This window comes from Saimiri boliviensis, chromosome 2, assembly GCF_048565385.1.
Source record: "Saimiri boliviensis isolate mSaiBol1 chromosome 2, mSaiBol1.pri, whole genome shotgun sequence".
Lineage (NCBI taxonomy): Eukaryota > Metazoa > Chordata > Mammalia > Primates > Cebidae > Saimiri > Saimiri boliviensis.
Window position 1 is genome coordinate 131,106,345 of NC_133450.1, and position 19,414 is coordinate 131,125,758.

Genomic DNA, 19,414 nt, shown 5'->3' on the forward strand with positions numbered 1-19,414 from the left:
AGGGAGCCCACCGGCCGGCTCCGCGCTCCAGGCCCGCAGCCGCAAGCGCCGCGCCGCCCCCGGGCCCTGGCGGGCCCCGCCTGCTGCCAGGGTAGACCCTCGGCTTCGGAGCCCGGTGCTGCAGGGAGGTGGCCGGGGGCGGCCGGGCTGAGCTCTGGGAACCGCCGGGGTTGGGGGCGCGCTGGTCGCCCACGCTCCTGGCGCGCTGCCCGCCTGGAGACGCGGCCGACGCCCTCCTGCGCCCCGAGGGCCCCCACCTCGAAACTCCGTGCAATTCCCAGCGAGGATCTGGCGGCGGGCCCGCAGGGTTGAGCAGCGCTCCTTGCCCTGCGCTTCCGGGGAGCTGCGGCGCCCTGCTGGCCAGCCGGCGGTTCCCGCTGCTTCTCTTCTCACCGAGGCCTTGGGGCGCGCTGCGCGGCTCCTAAGAGTGTGCTTTAAACGCCTGGAGGACTTCGAGGCACAGAAACTGGGAGTGGGGAGGAAGTTTGGAGGCCATACCCAGGTAGAGGAGAGGCGGCGCCCACGATGACAGGCGCCTGCGCCAGAGTCTCCTTGGGCCTCGTTCGTGGTGGCGCCCACCGGAGAGGTCGGCGCCAGTCTGGGTGTGAAGCCACAGGCGGCCCTGGGAGGGCCTCAGCAAAGGGTCGAAACTGTCCCCACCTCCAACCAGGGACGAGGGTTTTCTGCCAGGTGCTGCCTGGGCTGCTGTGTCCCGCAGGGTGGAGGGTCCCTTCCAGTTCCCACCTCCTCACCCAGTGATTAGAGAGCTGTGGGGCATCCCCGGGGATGGGTCAGACAGGCCTGGGTTTGAGGCCTGCTAGGGTGGCCTTGGGCCAGTCACCTGCCCTCTCTGAGCCCCACCTGCACATGTGGGGGGTTGATGTGAGGAGGCAGGAGGTGACTGTGGAGGGCTGCACTGGGAGAGGGTCAGCTGCAGGACAGCAGGGTCCCCTGGCCACCCAGGTGGGGGGAGTGGGGTTCCCGGGAGAGCATCCACCACTGGCCAGCACCTCCCCTGTTGCCCAGAAAATGCTACTGTGGCCACCTCTCAGGCTCTGGCTTCAGAGCCTGGGGCTGTGGGAGTGCCCAGCGGGTCTCTGGCATTGGAGGGGCCGGAATGTCTTGCCCAGCTGCTGCCTGCTGACCACCGTGGCTCCTTGTGGCCATTTCATTTTACAAGCATGTTTCCCCACGCCCTCTGCATGGGCCCTCAGCCCTCAGCAGCGCCGTGAGAGGGGCTGTGTTCCTGAGCCGCAGCTTGGAAGCATTCTGTTTGGAGTGCGTCTGTACGTTTTAGACTGACAATAAACACGTTCCAAAGCATCGCTGTGTCCCTGGGGTCACTTGTCCGTTTCCCCCAGGCTTCAGTGTGGTTTTTCCCTCGAAAGCAAACCACCCATTTCCTTCTAACCTAAGCAGAAACCAGGATGGTTGGTGGAGGGGCAGTGGCCTGGTCCTTACCCAAGATGCGCCCCCGCCCCCAGCCTCAATTCTGCCTCTGGCACTTTGTTCTCCAAGGAAGCCCCTACCTCAGCTCCAGCTTTCTCATTGCGGTGACCTCTCCAGGCCACTGGGCCAGATGCTTCGCCTTGGGTTTGAGCCTCACTGCCTCAAGGAGCCAGGGTGGGGAAAGGGCTTGGCTCCCATGGGCCCCACTTTCAGGAGCTCCAGCCTGCGCTTGCCACCCCACCCCCACCCATGGCACTGGTCTCTACTGGCTCCTACCCATTCCCGCTGGAACCTGTAGGCTGGCCCTGGGGACCTGGCCAGGAGAATGGGCAAGGTGGGAGGGCAGAGGGGTTGAAGAGATAGAGGCACCTTCCTGTACCCTCCCTGCCCCTGTTACAGGGGACCCAGAGGCCACTGTGTATTCAAACCCCAGCTCTATGCTTATTAGCAAGTGACCTTGGAAAGACCCTTATCCCCTCGGACCACCTGTTTCTTCCTTTTGTAGGGTGACGTGGAGCTCGATGGAAGTTCCTCTGAGATGAGGCAGCAAACTCTCCGCGTGCTTAGCTGGGCAGAGCTGTCACCGGAGCTGACGTGCTGGGAGGGCTGGTGGGGGATCCTTGGACAGGCCAAATTTCAGCCAGGGCCTTGGAGGACCAATGGAAGACCCAGGTGGCCATGAGGTGTGGTCTCACAACAGGCCCCCGCTTGGTCCCTGGGGACACCAGGAGGACAGGCCCCTACTTTGCTGAGAGTAGAACTGTGCTTCCCAGCAGCCCAGCCTCTCTGCTGCGGCCTCTCCAGCCTCTGCCCCTGACTCAGGTGGAGGATGGCTCCTTAGGGTCCATTCCTTTAGCCACGGAATTCCCCAAGAGAAGCGGGGCGTGCAGAGCTCCTGGGCTGCTGGTGAGGACGCATGCCATGGTTCTGCCCGGGGAGTATGAATGAGGCAGATGAAACTTCTGGGTGGAACTGGGCACCATGGCATTGAGCTGTGCGGCTGTGTCACTGGAGGGCCACACCGGGGGAGGGCAAAGCATCCCGGCACAAGGCTGACCAGCCTGTCCAAGTGTGCCTGGGTTTTTCCAGATTTGGCACTGAAAGGTTCTTGCGATCTTCCGAGTCTGGGGCAAACAGGGACTGCTGATCACCCTGCCTGGACCAGCTCATGCACACGCTGCCCTACCCACCTGGGCAGCCCAACAGCATGTCTTTTCCATAAGAGAAAGGAACCTTCTGCCTTTTAAAGCCTCTGTTATTTTGGTCTCTGTTAAAGTAGCGAAACCAGTATGGGAAGGCAGGGGTTCTGACTCACCGCAGAGGCCCAGGCTTAGTGAGTTGGACGGGCAGTCGGCATCGATCTGTCTTCACCAAGTTCCCAGGTGAGCCTGCTAAATGCCCAAGGCTGAGGGCAGCCGTCTTAGGTGAGAGGACTCAGGAAGAGAGACGGGCTGGGGGAAGGGGAGACAGTGGGAACCCGTGGCTGTGGGTGGTGTCCTGGCCGCTACTCCCCGGGGAGCCGGAGCCCAGAGTAGAATTTGCATCTTAGCCTCTCTGTCTTTCCCCAGAAGAGTCCATAGCTCCCACTGCACAGGTAGCCTGCCAGGCCAGGGTCTGGGGGTACCCACTCAGGGCTCACGGAATCCAGGTGTATATGTGGGTCTCAGGCCGTTTGTGCTGCTGTAACAAAACCTCTGAGATGGGTAATTTATAAAGAACCATGAGAAATTTATTTCTTATGGATCTGGAGGCTGGAAGTCCAAGTTCAAGGTGCTGGAAGGTTCTATAGCTTGTGAGGCCTCAGTCTCTGCCTCCAAGGTGGTGCCTTGTGTACATCCCCTGGACGGGAGGGACACCATGTCCTCATATGACAGGAGGCATGAAGGGCAGAGAGGTGGGAAGGGCAAACTCACCCCCTCATGCCCTTTCATAAGGCACAGATCCTGCCCACGGCGGTCCAGCTCTCATGGCCTCGTCAGCTGCTGAAGGCCTCAGCTCTTAGTCCCATTGCACTGGGGATTACGTTTCAACGTGAATTTTGAAGGAGGCACAAGCACTCAGGCCATAGCAATGTGTCTGCAGTTGAGAATCATCAGAGGACAGATTATGGCTCCTTCCTAGGTGACTAGATAAGTCCCATGGGACAGCAGATCTGTCACAGGGCTGCGGGGCCACTGTGACTGGGTTTCTGAGTATCTGCTTGTGGTTCTGAGGCTGCCGGGGAGCAAAGTTGCACTGGGAGGGCACATAGAGAAAAAGAGCTGTCTTGAGCTCTCTGGCCTTTGTGGGAGGTGTCACTATTTTTCTTGGGTTTATTAATATGTCATTGACATACAGTAAAGTGCACAGGTTACAATTTGATGACTCTTGACATATATGTGCACACCTGTGAAACCATGACCACAGTCGAGGTGATAAACAGACCAACCACAGCTGCCTGCAGGGTCCATCCAGCCCTTGTGATCCCTCCCTCCTTCCCCAACTCCTCCCACCCCTGGAGTTTTCTTTGTTGAAAAGAACTGCAAATTCAACATATTTCCTGGAGAGAGGACCGTTCAGCGTATCTGTTTCTTCTTGAGTGAGTTTTAGCAGTTTGTATCTTTTCACAGGATTTATTTAATCTAAATTGTTGAATTTATTGATATAAAGTTATGCCTACTATTCCATTATTATCTTTTAATATCTGTAGACTCTGTGGTGATGTACCATTTCTCATTCTCAATGTTGATGGCATGTTTTCTCTTCTTTTTCTTGACCCATCTGGATGGAGGTTTATAATTCTTACCAATTTTTGGAAAGAACCAGCTTTTGGTTTTATTGATTTTCTCTGTAATTTTTCTGTTTTCTATCTCGATGATTTCCACTTTGATCTTTATTATTTCCTTTCTTCTCCTGACTCTGACTTTTATTTGCTCTCTTTTCATGGTTTCTTTTTTTTAACGTTTTATTTATTTGACCCATAAAATTGTATATATTTATTATGTACAATATGTTGTTTTGAAACACATATACATTACGGAATGCCTAAATCAAGCTAATCAATCTGTGCATTACTTTACATACTTATCTTTTTTTTGTGGTGAGAAGAGGTCCTTAGCAATTTTCAAAAGTACAATACATTGTTATTAACTATTTACTATGTTATACAATAGATCTCTAGAACCGATTCCTCCTAACTGAAATTTTGAATCATTTGACCAACATCTCTTCAACTTCTTTTTCTAGTTTCTTAAGGTGGAAGCTGCGGTCACTGATATATGACCTTTCATCTTTTCTAATATAGGCATTTTAGAGCTATAAATTTCCTTCTAAGCACTGCTTTAGCTCCATTACACAAATTTAGATATATTGTGCTTTCAGGTTCATTCCCTTTATAATACTTGCTAATTCCCCTTTTGAATTTTTCTTTGACATTTGGATTATCTAAAAGTTGTGTGTGTATTCTTTTTTCTTTTCTTTCTCTCTCTTTCCCTCTTTCTTCTCTTTCTTTCTTTCTCTCTCTCTTTCTTTCTTTCCTTTCTCTCTTTCTTCTTTCCCTCCCTGCCACCCATCCTCCCTCCCTCCCTCCCTTCTTCCTTTTCTTTTCTTCCTTTTTTTGATGAGTCTCAGTCTGTTTCCCAGGCACAATCTTGACTCACCACAACTTCTACCTCTGGCTCAAGCAATCCTTCCACCTCAGCTGCTGGAGTAGCTGGGACTACAGGTGTGTGCCATCAGGCCTGGATAATTTTTGTATAGTTTGTAGACATGGGGTTTTGTCATGTTGCCCAGGCTGGTCTCAAACTCTTGGGCTCAGGTGATATACCAACCTTGGCCTCCCAAAGTGCTGAGATTACAGGCGTGAGCCACCATGCCTGGCCTGGGAATGTATAATTTAGTTTCAAAATATTTGGAAATTTTCTCAATCTCTTTCTGATATTGATTTTTAATTTAATTCCATCATAGTCAGAAACTGTACTCTGTATTACTTGAGTCCTATTTAGTTTATTGGACTTGTTTTATGACCCATAATATGTTTTATTTTGGTAAATGTTCTGTGTGTATTGACAAATAATGTGTATTTTGCTGTCATTGGGAGCACTTTTCTATAAATATCAGCTACGTTAAGTTGATTCATAGTGTTGTTCATGCCAGCTATATCCTTGCAATTTTCTGTATAGCTGTTTTTTCAGTTACTGAGAGAGGAGTGTTGAAGTATCCAACTATAACTGTGGATTTGTTCATTTCTCCTTTCAGTTCTATTCATTTTTGCTTCATGTATTTCTGGATGTCTGTTATATGGTGAATAAACATTTATAATTTTTATGTCCTCTTCAAATAAGCCTTTCACCATTATGAAATTGCTTTCTTTATCCTTGATTATATTCTTTGCTCTGAAATTTACCTTTCTGTTATTAATATAGGCACTCCAACTTTCTTTTGATTAATGTTAATTTTTTTTGGTATCCTTTTACTTTTAACCTATTTCTCTTTTTACATTTAAACTTCTTTTTTTGTAGGTAGCACAGAGTTGGATCTTATTTTTTTATTTGGTCAGACAATCTCAGCCTTTTAATTGAGATGTTAGACCATTTACATTTATTGTGATTATTGACACATTTGAAATTTGATCTATCATCTGTCTTGCAAACAACAACTCCTCATTTCCCCTTCCCCAGCCCCTGGCAACCATTATTCTCCTTTCTGTCCCTATGAATTTGATGACTCTAAGGACCTTATCTAAATGAAATCCTGTGGTATGTGTCCTTTTGTGACTGGCTTATTTCACTTATTTCAACTTCAAGATTCATCCATGTTGTACTATGTGTCAGAATTTTCTTCCTTTTTAAGGCTGAGTAATATTCTGTTGCATGGATATACCACATTTTGTTATCCATTCATCACCGGTAGACATTTGGGTTGCTTCCACCTGTTGGCTACTGTAATGCTGCTATGAACATAGCTATACAAATACCTGCTTTAGCTCCCAGCATGGTTTGGAATATGGGCAGCTTCCCCTCGGCCCCTTTCAGGTAGTTTTATCCAAAGCCTTGGGTAGTTTGTGAACACTCATGAGTTGATCCATACTCAGCTGAAGATTCAAGGGGCGCCCTCTGCAGAGGTCCAGAGCTAAGTTTTTGTGCTGACTCTATTCTGTATTCTCTAGCCACCCTGATCTTTCCACACTTTCTACTGTGTCTCCCTGTTTAGGGGCACCTGTGGGCCCCTCCTGGGTCCTCCTTTCTCATGCTGAGGCCTGTCCTTTCTCCAGGCAATGGGCTGGGGCAATCAGGGCTCACCTTTGTTTTCCTGCTCTCAGGGTTCACTCTCCTGTCCTGCCTGATAGACAATGCCTGTAAACTGGTGTTTCATGTACTTTGTCCAGTGTTTATTTCTGCTGGGAGTATAAATCTGGTCTCTGTTACTTTATCTTGGCCCAGAGTGAAAGTCTTTACCCATCTCCTTATTACCCCAAGAACACTGGCTCCTACTCCTACCTGTAGACTGTTGACATTTTTTTTAAAAACCACATTTCTTTTCTTGAGACATCTGTGGCTGTCCCCAGGGCCTGCCAATGTTGTTGCAGGTACGCCCTGGTGGCTTCTGCCATGCCCTCTGTTATGCCCTCCTTTGGAGTGAGAGCTCTGCCAGACTTCTCACACCATCTGCTGGGGGCTCAGATGCACCAACTGGCTCAGGGATGGGACAAATGCTCCCCCATCATAAGCAAGTTGCATGTGTATGTAGCGTTTCCTATACTCACAAAATTTCCCTGAAGGCTTGGGGTCAGCAGAAGTACCATGCATTACAGAGGCTACTTTTAGAAGTGGCCACTGATGATGTCTAAGTAACATGGCCAGCTCAGTCCCTTCTGAGGGAACTCTCCAGGGATTCCCATCCCCCACCTCACTCCTTGCCAGCCCTCCTTTAGTTCCAGTTAAAATTTTGCCCAAATCATCCTGACTGAGTGGTTTATTGGAAAGACACCCCAATACACAGGCTAAGCAACACCCCATGGCTAAGGCAGTACTTGGTAGCACATTTTGCAAAGTCTGGCTTATTTAGTCTTTTTGTTTATTTATTTTTGAGACAAAGTCTTGCTCTGTTGCCCAGGCTGGAGTACAGTGGCATGATCTTGGCCACTGCAACCTCTGCCTCCCAGGTTTAAGCAATTCTCCTGCCTCAGCTTCCCGAGTAGCTGGGATTACAGGTGCAAGCCACCATGCCCAGCTAATTTTTGTATTTTTAGTAGAGACAGGGTTTCACCATGTTGGCCAGGCTGGTCTTGAACTGCTGACCTTAGGTGATTCATCTGCCTCATCCTCCCGAAGTGTTATTTGTTCTTTATTAATACTCCTTCTTGTCTTAGACACATGTAAGGATTTAATTTTCCTTTGAGAACCACTTTGGTCTCAGACCACACACGGTGATATGTAGTATTCATTTACTTGCCTTCTTTATAATTTCCATTGGGATTTCTTCTAGGAGTTACTCAGAACTATATATCTACATATTTAAATTAAGCAAATAATTACTTTAAAATGAAATTTAAACAGCATATAATTTAAGAAGTCAAATGAGCATAAGTGTTGGAGGAAACACAGAAGCCTCCTGCCCCACCTATTCCCATCCCAAGTCCTACTTCTTGGCAGGGACCTCTTTTAGCTGCTTCTCCTATTTCCTTCTGTATTCCAAGTAACCCACTTTCCTGCAATTTTTACTTTTCAGTTTTATGTCCTTTCTGGGGATCTACTATGGAGGCTGAGGATTTTATATCACTCTCACTATTTTGTCAACCCTACTCCTATCATTCTTATAACTTGGTCACAATTTTTGATTAAATCAGCATTCAGCGTTTACATTAGGATTGTCAGCTATGTAAAGATGGTTCACAACTGAGCCTTGTAGCATACTCTGATCACAGTGCTTTTCTGATACAGCTTTCATCTTAAAAATGTTTTATTTTAAAGTTGGCATAATTATTTTTTGTATTGTGAATAATTCCCATGCTCTTTGATTTTTTTTTTTTTTTGAGATGGAGTCTTGCTCTGTCACCAGGCTAGAGTATAGTGGTGTGATTTTTAGTTCACTGCAGCCTCAAACTCCTGGGCTCAAGCAATCCTCTGGCCTTAGCCTCCCGAGTAGCTGAGACTACAGGTGCACACCACCATGCCTAATTTTAGTTTTCTGTTGTTGTTGAGTCAAGGTGTTACTATGTTGTCAAGGGTAGTCTTGAACTCCTGGCCACAAATGATCCTCCTGCCTTGGTCCCCCAAAGAACTGAGATTACACGGATGAGCCACTGTGCTCAGCCCCATGCTGATTGCTAGAAGTTTAAATCTCTTCTAAATGTGTTCAAATACAACATGTAATCTAATTCCTTCCTTCTTTTCTTTTTCCCTACCTATAGAGAGTGGTTAATGCTTGCTCCTATATGGACATCTTGGGACTGCAGTTCAGTGGACATCCTTAATCTCCATTCACCACTTCCTTGGGTTAGCTCCCATCTCCTTGATTCCACATCCTCTTTTTCCTTGAGTTTAGTTTCTTGCTGAGGGGGAGTCCATTATCCAAGAACTTTAAGAAAGAGAAAAATCAGTGGGGCACTGTGGCTCATGCCTGTAATCCCAGCACTTTGGGAGGCTGAGGTGGGTGGACCTACCTGAGGTCAGGAGTTTGAGACCAGCTTGGCCAACGTGGTGAAACTCCATCTCTACTAAAAAAACACACACACAAAATTAGCTGGGTATGGTGGTGTGGGCCTGTAATCCTAGCTACTTGGGAGGCTGAGGCAGGAGAATCACTTGAACCTGGGAGGCAAAGGTTGCAGTGAACCGAGATTGTGCCATTGCACTCCAGGTTGGGCAATAAGAGTGAAACTTCATCTCAAAAAAATGAAAAAAAAAAAAAAAAAAAAGAGAAAAATCAAAGGCAAACCTTTTTGTCTTTACTTTTATGCTAAGCTGATATTAATAGTTTAGCTGGGTATAGAATTCTAGACAGGAAATCATTTTCGCTCAGTTTTGGACACTAAAGTCCATCATCTTCTCATTTTTATTGTTTCCGTTGAGCAGTCAGGTATCTGTCAGTTGGCTTCCTGATCCACCTTCCTCCTCTTAGCCCCAGAAGCTTTTAGTATTTTTCGTTTGTTCCTGGTGTTATTTTGAAATTTCAAGATGTTGGCCTTCCCTGACTGCCCCCTCCTCTCACCATCCTTTTCTTGTTTTGAGCATTGAAGATTACTAGCTCTTAGTTCTGGAAAATGTTTTTGTATTATTCCTTTGCTCATTATTTTTTCTGTCCTTCTCAGGAACTCCTGTGATTCAGACACTGAATTTCCTACTTTAATTCTGTAATTCAAAAAATGCTCCCATCTCATTTTCCAACTCTTTTTTACTTTCAGAGAGGTTTTTAAAAATTTTATCTTTCAACCTCTCTTGAATTTTATTTGTTATATATTTATTTTCCAAGTGCTTTTTAAATTGTCCTCTGAATTGTCTCTGCACTTGTCCATGGAAATCAATATTTTCCTTCTCTGAAGAAATTCCACCATCATGCCCAGGACTAGTTTTGGAGATGCCATATCCTGTTTGGCCATGGGATGGCAGCTTCTGAAATGTGTGGTGTCTTTGATGTGGTTAACGATGTTGGCTGGACCCTAGAGTCTGCAGGGAGTGGCACCCTCCACGTTCCCATCTTCACTGATTCACCACCTCACTCTCTGTGTGGTACATCAATGCTCTACACTCTTGTGTACGTCATATTCACACACACACACACACACACACACACACACAACCACTACTCATGAGGCTGCCGTCATGTCCAGCCTTGGTCCTTGGAGATCCAGAGCTGAGGGAGGCTGGGAGTTTTGTATGAGATTCACCCCTGGGCTCTTCAGGAGGCACTGGAGCCACTTCTGGCATGGCAGTGGGGCTGTCCAGGCTCTGCACCTGTGCTAGGGGGTTTCCCAAAGTTTTGCAGGTTGCAGCGTCAGCCAAGGTGCCTGGGGACCTGGTAAGACTCCTCACTTATGTGTCCTTCTGCCCAGTCACTGCCTGTCCTCAAGCTGGAGGCTGAGCCCAGCCTACAAGGAGTAGACGGAGAAGAGGCAGGAATAGGAGGAACAAGGAAGTCAGGGGTATGGGATTAGATGAGCTAAGGCCGGTTAGGTGAGGTGGGGAGAACACAGAGGGACACTGGTGAAGCCACAGGGCGGTCTTGTGGGCCTTGAGGGTGAGCCCTGGGTTCCAGGCCCTGGTGCACCCTCACTCTCTCAGAAACTCAGTTTTCCTATCTGCATAAAAGGAGAACTGGACCAAGAGAGCTTTTTCATCTTCCTCTGGCCACAGAGTGTGGCCAAAGTGTGCCATCTGCTGGCCACAAGTGGCAGTGTCTCCATTCCAGATGTGGCTGAGAGAGGTAGAGACTCCGAGGAGTCCTGCCAGGGCTTGAGTGCGGTGGGCATGGAGAGGGGTTCAGGGAGTCGGATCCTGTGGAGGACGGGGCAGGGGAGCCAAGCACAGAGAGGAGAGAGCCAGGCTGTGGGCCTTTCGGGCTGGGCTGGTGGTGAGGGCACTTGCTGGGAGTTTTGGAGACCGCTTGGTGCTACAGGCACTTCTGCCAGGGGAACAGAGAAGGTGCAGGTTGACCAGGAATGCTTCCACCTGGGCCCAGGAAGTGTCCTCAGGCTGGGGCAGCTGGGAGCCACATGCTGCCTTGCAGGTCCCATGAGGTCAGCCTGGCTGACTTAGCTGGGCTGCGGGGGCCTGGGCCAAGTATCCTGGGGTGGGGTCTGGCCCTGCAGCCTTGAGGTGCAGTGTGGTGGGGAGGGGGTGGGAGAAACCAGGGTGGGGCCAGTGAGGGGGCCAGAGCAGAGAGCTAGGGCGGGGTGTGGTAGGGTCGGGACAAGGCTGGGGCGGGAAGGACAGGAGCCCCTCTGCAGGGGGAATGTGGCAGGACCTGGTGGCACAGAGAACAAGCCTGGGGGTCATGCATTCCTTTTATTTTTTCAACAAAAGTGAATGAGCTTCAATGCTGTACCAGATGCTCAACCAAACCTTTCCTGCCCTCAGTGAGCTGGTATTCTAAAGGGGATGAGGGACAATACACAAGTAAGAAACATCTATGTCAGCTCCTGGTAAGTGCTAAGGAGGGACAGGAAACTTGGGTGGGGCTGCAGAATGCAGGGAGGGCCTGGCATTTTACATAAGGCTGGTAGGGAAAGCTTTGCTTAGAAAAGGTCTGGTGGGGCCAGATGTGGTGGGTCATGCCTGCAGTCCCAGCACTTTGGGAGGCTGAGGTGGGCAGACCGCCTGAGGTCGGAAGTTCAAGACCACCGTGACTGACATGGAGAAATCCCGTCTCTGCTAAAAATACAAAATTAGCCACGCGTGGTGGTGCGCATCTGTAATCCCAGCTACTCGGGAAGCTGAGGCAGGAGAATTGCTTGAAGCCACGAGGTGGAGGTTGCGGTGAGCAGAGATTGTGCCATTGCACTCCAGCCTGGGCAACAGAGAGATCCACCATTAAAAAAAAAAAAAAAAAAAAAAAAAAAAAGGCATGATGGCTCACGCCTATAACCCCAGCACTTTGGGAGACTGAGGCAGGAGGATTGCTTGAGCTTGAGCCCAGGAGTTAGAGACCAGCCCGGGCAACACAGTGAAATCTGGTCTCTACAAAAAATTTTTAAAAAGCTATCTGAGTGTGGTGGCGTGTGCCTGCGGCCCCAGCTACTCAGAAGGCTGAGGTGGGAGGATCGGTTTAGACTGGGAGGTCCAGGCCGCAGTGAGCTGTGATTGCATCACTGCACTCCAGCCTGGGTGACAGAGCAAGACCCTATTTCAAAAAAGGAAAAGGAAGGGCGTGGAGAAAGGCAGGCATGTGGAAGTCTGGGGGAACCCCCCCCCAGGCAGTGGGAACGGTGGGGCAGACACTCAAGTCAGGGTGGCTGCATGTTGGGAACAGTGAGGAGGCCCTTGGGGCTGGAGCAGAATGTGTGGGGGCAGAGCGGCGGGAGAGGGGTCAGCCAGGGTTGAGAAGCGGAAGGAGCCCACCACCTTCGTGAAGACTCACCTGGCGGCTGTGCTGAAGTGGGCATGGCATTGCAGAATCCCCTCCAGGGGCTGACATTCCATTAGGGTGGTGGGGACAGATCCGATGGATGGGGGAGGTGGGGGCGATGAGCAAGCAGGAGTCAAGGACAACTCCAGGAGGACTGAATTGAAAGGGTGGATGAGCGAATGACTAATTTGCTCCAGGACACTCCCTCATCCCTCCTCCCCAGCTACCCTTGCCTGCCGAAGCCCCCTCCTGGTGCTGACCAAGGTGCTGAAGCCAGGCATCCCCAGCTGTTCCTCTGTGCTGGTCCTGGAGCTCCTCTGGCACAGGGTGAGGTCCTCAGAGCAGTCAGCCAGGGACCAGCGAGCGTCCCTAGTCTCCCTATTCAACAAACCCTTAGCACAGGGTCCTCCGTGGGATCCTGGCTGGGCTCCCACACCTTGGTTCAGAGCTGACTGGCCCTCGATCCTGGGCTGACCTGGTTCCAAGGCCAGGGCTGGGTCCCTTGCTCAGCAGCCGAACCCCTGAGGCCAGGCTCTGGGGGAAGGGAAGAGGAGGAGGCTATAAACAAAGGGCTTAGGAGCACAGACTCCTGGGGCGAAACCTGGAGGCTGACCTCCCCACTCAGAACCTCATTTCCTCATCTGTAAAACGCCAATCATACAATACCCGCGCCAGCACTGTTGTGCAGATTAGGTGAGTAGATAGCACCATGTGGGTAAGACAGAGCCTGGTCCGGAGAACATGGGTGCTGGCTAAACCCCCCTGGCCGGCCCCCCTCCCTCAGGCACTCAGATGTCCTCTGAAGATCCGGTGCAGTGACGGCCCGAAGCCTGCCCTTGGTGCTGGGGAGGAGGGGTTTTGCTTGACCAGGAGGCCCTGCCCTGAGCCGAGTTGGCCTCCCTTGTGGCCACCCTCCTGAGGCACCCTCTCTCCTGCACCCAGACATAGTCCTGGGCTCCAGGAGGGCTGGGTAGGCAGGGAGCCCAGTGAGCTGGTCAAGCTTGGGAAAGCATGAGGAGCGTCCCGAGGCCTCCTTGAGGTGAGGAAGGGCTTTTTCCCATCCCCCCAACTCTTGGCGAGGATCAGGGTCTGTCTGATGTTCCTGTGTGTTTCTAGGGCCATGGGTCTCGGGGCATTGTACTGTGGACAGTTTAGGCCCTGTAACCCTTCCTTATTTCTTTACTAAAGGCTAAACAGGCTGGTTAAAAAACCCACAGAAGTAAAAACCAGGCAGATGGTGTAAAATGGAAATGAAGCCTCTCCCTAGCTCCACCCCCACTCTCTCTCCTGTTTCTCTCTTACCTGTTTCTGGTGTCTGTCCCAGGAAAGCCCCTGGCCCTCACAGGCGTAAACCTTCTCTACAAAGGCGAACGGGGCTGTGCCGCACAGTGCTGTTGTAGGGCTGAAGCCCTACAGGGTCGTGGGGTGTCCCCTATCGCTGTGCTGAGGCACAGGACGCAAGAAATAAAGAGACAGGACCCGGCCAAGGAAAGTGCAGCTGGGTGCAGGGGGCCACGCCACCTATAAGCACAGACAGGTGAGGCCCAAACGTCCAGAGGCATCTGTATTTATTGGGTATAGGTTAGGGGGCAGGGTAGTGAGTGAGGTCATCTTTAAGGATAGTCATAGAGTCGTGAGCAATAAGCAAGGGGTCCACTCCCATTATGTCCCCAAGGCATGGAGGTGGGCCGTGCACAGCGAAGAGGGTGCAGTGTGCAATATATGGGCATGCTACTTCTAAGAACATCTAGAAGAGGATGCTTTGACTCACACAGCAGCGGCAGAGCTGACAGGGCTGGTTACCGCCCCCTGCTGGCAGCTTCCACTGATTTCTATAGGAGGATGGTTTTGAACCAGCACAGTAACCAGAGCTGATGAAGTTCAGTCACCAAGGCGAGATTATACTGGAGGGGTTTTAAGCCCTTGGGGGCCCTCGGGATTGCCGCTCTGAGGGCAGCCTTCCACAAGAACTGGAGCAAGGTCCTACAACTCCTTTATCAGGAGGAGTGGCTCTTGCCCCAAGCCTGCCATACAGCGGATATCTTTATGACACTGAACGCTGCTGCCTGGGCCATGGATTCTTGTCCTGGTGTAACTGTTTTTCCCTAAATCATGCTCTGTACCGTGTCTGTTCTATACATTCCTCTGACTATAAGCTGCTTATGCCTTAATTCATGCTCTGTACTGTGTCTGCTGTAGGCATTCCTCCGACTATGAACTAAAATATAATTATATATATATATGGAAATAACAGATTAGTAGGACATTCTTCAGGCACTCATTCTATAAACTAATATATGATTATATATAAAGGATAATATAAAAGGAAATAACTGAGTAGTAATACTATAAACTGAAATATTCTTCAGGCACTAATTGTGCTAGGAATCTGCTTAGCTCTCCTTCCTTGGTGCCTAGATGGGGGGTTACCCACAGCTGTGCCTGTCCCTGTCCCGGGTCCACCTGCTGTCCATTGACTGTCACCAAGGATGAAGTAAGGATTGGCCATTCCTACCTGTTTTCCACTACTACAGACACCTCTGCCAGGTTTTCAGTTTCCATGGGAGCGTGTCTGGGATGCCTCCTAGCTCTCTCCCTGCAGGCTGAAGGGACGTGGATGGGGGTGGTCTGGGCTCTGGAGGGTACCCTCTACCTCATCATGCATGGAGACATGAAGGTGTGGAGAGGCGGCGCGGGGGGGGGGGGGATGTCCTCACCAGCACCGGCAGGTTGGGGAGAGATGGCGATGTGGAGGGCCCTGGGCTCCAAGCACCCAGGGAAGGAATCTGATCACTGAAGCCTCATGTCCTCCTCCCTCCCTGAAACGTTGCTGCCTGTGGTCTGATTGGAAGCTGAGTTCCGGCAATTAATCCCATCAGAGGGGCTCTGCTGAATGGTAGGAGGTTTTTTCTGTTTTGCTCCCTTGGTCTAGATTTCCCCGGGGACAGCTCTGACCAGCCTCTGCGTGCCTGGTAAATTAAATGTTAAAAAAATCCTCACAATGACTTTAATCAATCCGCTGACATGGCGGGTGGCCTCCTCCCAGAAGCCCTTGGTCCGCTGAAGGGAGCCCAACCCCCCAGGCTCAGGGTCTTGGATGAGACAGGATGGGGGAAAAGGAGCCAGGACAGCCTCTCCAGTCCCCTTCCTGTGGGGGAGGGATGAGGGCGGGTAGTCTCCAGAGTGTCCTCCTGGAGAGTGACAGGGAGAAAGGGGGGACTCTGGCCCCCTTTATAACTTGCCCTGATCCCAGGCCAGGAGTGATGGTGGACTCAGGGAGGGGGCAGCTCTTCCACCAGACCGGAAGTCTGGGTGGGTACAGGGCAGGTGGTCATGATCAGCCATGTGGTCAGCAATTCCAGCGTTTATGGTGATGCTGTTGGAGACAAATTTAAGTGCTGGGCTCTCGGGGTTAGAGTCAGGTTGAGACGTCCTCCAGCCACCACTGGGGGGAGTCGGGGAAGGACCCGGTCGGCAGGCTGGTCTTCAGACACTGGGGCAGTGGGGTCGTGCGGAGTGGCCAGGGTCCTTCCCAGGGGAGAGTAGAGGGGTGCAGGGGGCAGAGAGCGCAGAAGGTCTAGCCCAGCCTCAGCACCCCAGCCAGGCCATAGGTGCGCGCTGGCGCCGCTGAAAACGTTCTCCTTCCTTCGTCTGCTCACCTTCCAGGTCCTGCTCAAGGCGCATCCTCTCTCCTGGGCAGTGTCCCTGACACTCCCGAAACTCCCAAGGACCTTCTGCGTGGGCCTTGCGCATTTAGGCGAGACTCTCTGCCTGCTTGATCCTCCCCTAAGCCAGGCATCTCACTCAGTTGCGCGCCGGGCTGGGGCAGCCCACAGGAGGAGCGCGGGACCTGGGCTAGAGTTAGCACCCAGGCAGAGCGCCCGCCCCCGCCCCTAGTTCCGGACCCTTAAAGTCAAGTCGTCTTGCCGGGCGGCCAACCCGAATCTTCCAGCCCTCAGGGAGTCGGGGTTGGGGCAGGGAAGGCCACGGGTGCTGGGAGAATCGGGATCCTGGAAGGGAGACTCGGAGACTGCGGTCTCGCAGCGTGCGCTCCGTGGTCCGGTTGGGGTGGGCCTTGGAGGTCTACAGGCCAAAGTTGAATGCGGGCCCTGGAGCGTGGGCGGGGTGACATGCACAGGTCACTGGGCTCTGAGCGTTTCCACGGGCCAGGACCCCAACGCGAGGAGTCCTCAGGACAGACTGGAGGGGGAAGGGGGCTTCGACTGTGCCCCAGTCGGCAGGCTTTTACAGCAGCCGCGCTGCCCCTCCCTGCCCGGCACCTGGCAGGAGGCGCCGACGTCTGGGGGCGTGCGAGGCAGGTGGGTGCGGACCGCGACCCGATTCTGGCCCCCATTCTCGCCCCATTGCGGGCGGGGCCGCTGTCCCCCACCTGCAGTCCGCGTGGCTGGTGTCTGGCTCGCCGCCCGGGCGGAGGGGGCGCTGTCGGCGCGGGCGGGCGGGGCCGGAGCGCGGGGGCGCGCGGCGCGGAGCGAGCGCAGGGCTCGGGGGCGCGGGCCGCGGAGGACCGGGGGTCTGGCGGGCGGCCCTGCGCGGTGCGGGGCGCGGCGGCGGCGACGGCGGGCGCGCGGCCAGTGAGCGCGCGGGCGGGGCGGCGGCGGCGGCGGCGGGAGGCGCTCGGGGCCGCTCCGCTCCTCCATGGCGCTGCCCGGGTCGCCCGAGCCGCCCCGCGGCGCGCCCCGCAAGGTTCCCAGCCTGCTGGAGATGGGGGCGCTCTGCCTGGACTCGGAGATCATCCTGGGCTTCACCAGCCACCTCCTGAGGCGGCGAGGCAAGGTGAGGGCTGGCGGGTCGGCGGGCGGCGAAGGTGGCGTCCCGCGACTTTGCAGCGCGGCTCGCGCGGCCGGGGGTGCGGCGCCCGGAAGGAGACGGCCGGTCCGGAGCCGCCTCCCGCAGCTCGGGCTGGGACTCGCTGCCGTACTTTCCCCGTTGGCGTTGTCCGCGTCTCCCTCTCCCTTAGCGGCTGTGTCCCGAACAGACCCACCCGGAGGCTGTGGCTAGGGCGGACAGCGCAGCGCGGGGACTCCCCGGCTCACCCTGCGCCTTGCTAGGATGGGCGAAGTAGGGGGTCAGGGGCTCCTGACTGTTGCTGAGCCTGCGAGGTGACTCAAGCCCCATCGTGCACCCGGTGCTCTGCGGATATGGGATGTGAGCTTGTGCTTCCCAAAGCGCCGCGGCAGCGGAAGCGCTGAAGTTGCGGGTGTGGCTGGCCATGGGCGCAGGACCCGGGCTCCCGATCGCTGCGAGCTCTGGGTCGCGCGTGTGGGTGGGGGGACGGGATATAGAGGGCGTGTGTCCCGGAGCGGTGGAGCGGCGGGGGGCGGGGCTGTCTGCCCGCAGTGTGGGGTGGGGTGGGGGTGTTGTCCTGGGTACCCAGATACGGATATGGGCTGACGCCCGTTTTCTTTCTCCAGACTGCGATGAGATGGGTAGGGGAAGCGCTTCCGGGGCCCCAGGCAGGGTGGAAAGGGGCTGCAGGCTTACGGATCGCTGAAAGAGTGGAGAGCCCCTGCCACTTTATTCCACACCCCCTTGCGTTTTCGAACCCCTAAGGTCATCAACGACCCGGAAAGCCGGCAGGGGATCATCCACCCCACTTTCTGGGGAGTGCATGCGTGGGCGGGGAGGCTTATCCAAGTAAAAGGGGGTGGGCAAAGCGGAGAGGGTCCGTTTGGCGTCTGGAGTCTGCGCGAAGGCCTCACGGTAGGCGCCGCAGTCGCGTGTCTGGGTCTCCGCCGGGATCTCAACCTCCGGAGTTTCGGAGTGCGCCTCCAGGCCTGGGACGCGCGGCGCCGGGTCTCCCCAGCCTCGGGGTCGTGCGCGCGGCGGCCGGCAGGTGGCGCTCACATCCCGGGGAGCCCGCCCGGCGGGACCCAGGCTTCGGGGCTGACCCGGAGCCTGTCCCCGAAGCCGCCTGCGGCCGCAGATGCCGGCAACATTGGGGGCCCGCTAGGGCCGGAGCAACTGGTCGCCAGGGAAGGGGGGCGACCTCCCAGCCGGAGACAAACAGGCAATTAATTCCGGAGCTGAGTTCCCATCTGCCAGGCCTGCTGACAACAGGTCCCGCGCACGCCCGCAGGGCCTCCCGCTTTCCGGGCGGCACGGCGCGCACACCCACTTGCGGACACACGCGCGGCTGCAGACACGTGCCGTTCGCAGACTCGCCGAGGCGCGGATACGCCGGCGCGGGCGCTGCCCGGCCTGAGGCGCACACCGCCGCGACACTCACCCACGCGTGACAGTGAGACCCAAAGTGGCCCACGACACGCAGAGTACGCTGGGCTTGCTGGAAAGGCGCCCGGGAGTCTGGGGGCCGGGGTCCCACCCCTTCCTCGTCCCACCTCGCCGTGGGACTTGGGTAAGCGCGTCCCCTCCGCGGCCTCAGTTTTCCCGCCGGTTGAGGGAGGGGCGTCGGCTCCTCCTGGGAGACGCGCAGCCCCGGTGTCCCGGGAGGCGCATGCGCGCGCGCAACTAGCGCCTCGCCGCCCCCAGCGCCCCTCCCCGGGAAGGGACTCACCTAACAGGTTGGAGTCCTCGGAGTACGAGGGACGGCGCGGGGAAGCGGGGATCCCACCCCCAACGCGCCAGCCAGCAGTGGGCAAGGGCGGGGCACTCCCTGGGCTCCCGCCCCCAGCGGCCCGCCCCGGGAGCCCCGGCCCCGCCCCGGCCCCGCCCTCGCCTCCCGAGCTCGCCCACCGCGGCCACCAAGCGCTCTGCGCCACTCGCAGGCTCCGCGAACTTCCGAGCGGCTGGGCCGGGCCATGGGGGCGCCTCGGGGCCGGATCACTTAGCCGCGGCGCCCCCGGAGAGCCAGCGCGGCCCGGAGCGCCCGCCAGGCTCTTCCCGCGCCCCGGCCATGGTCGGCCGCGGCGTCTCTCTGTGCGCGGCACAGCCCGCGGTACGC

At 54.3% G+C, this 19,414-nt stretch overlaps 1 protein-coding gene and 1 long non-coding RNA gene across 2 annotated transcripts in view; one reads left to right on the forward strand and one right to left on the reverse strand.

Annotated features, from left to right (window-relative positions):
- Window positions 1-15,485: 15,485 nt before the first annotated feature.
- LOC120361359 (uncharacterized) lies at window positions 15,486-19,273 on the reverse strand. The gene is made up of 3 exons (XR_005577571.1): window positions 18,213-19,273; window positions 17,547-17,925; window positions 15,486-15,868 (listed from the first exon to the last, which is right to left on the reverse strand). It is a non-coding gene; the product is annotated as an uncharacterized LOC120361359 (long non-coding RNA).
- The window catches only part of KIF26A (kinesin family member 26A), a 41,444-nt gene continuing 41,228 nt past the window's right edge, over window positions 19,199-19,414 (forward strand). Inside the window, exon 1 of the mRNA XM_003933355.3 lies at window positions 19,199-19,408. Coding sequence (XP_003933404.2) covers window positions 19,367-19,408 — 42 coding nt within the window. The 5' untranslated portion in view covers window positions 19,199-19,366. The remainder of the gene's footprint in view (window positions 19,409-19,414) is intronic.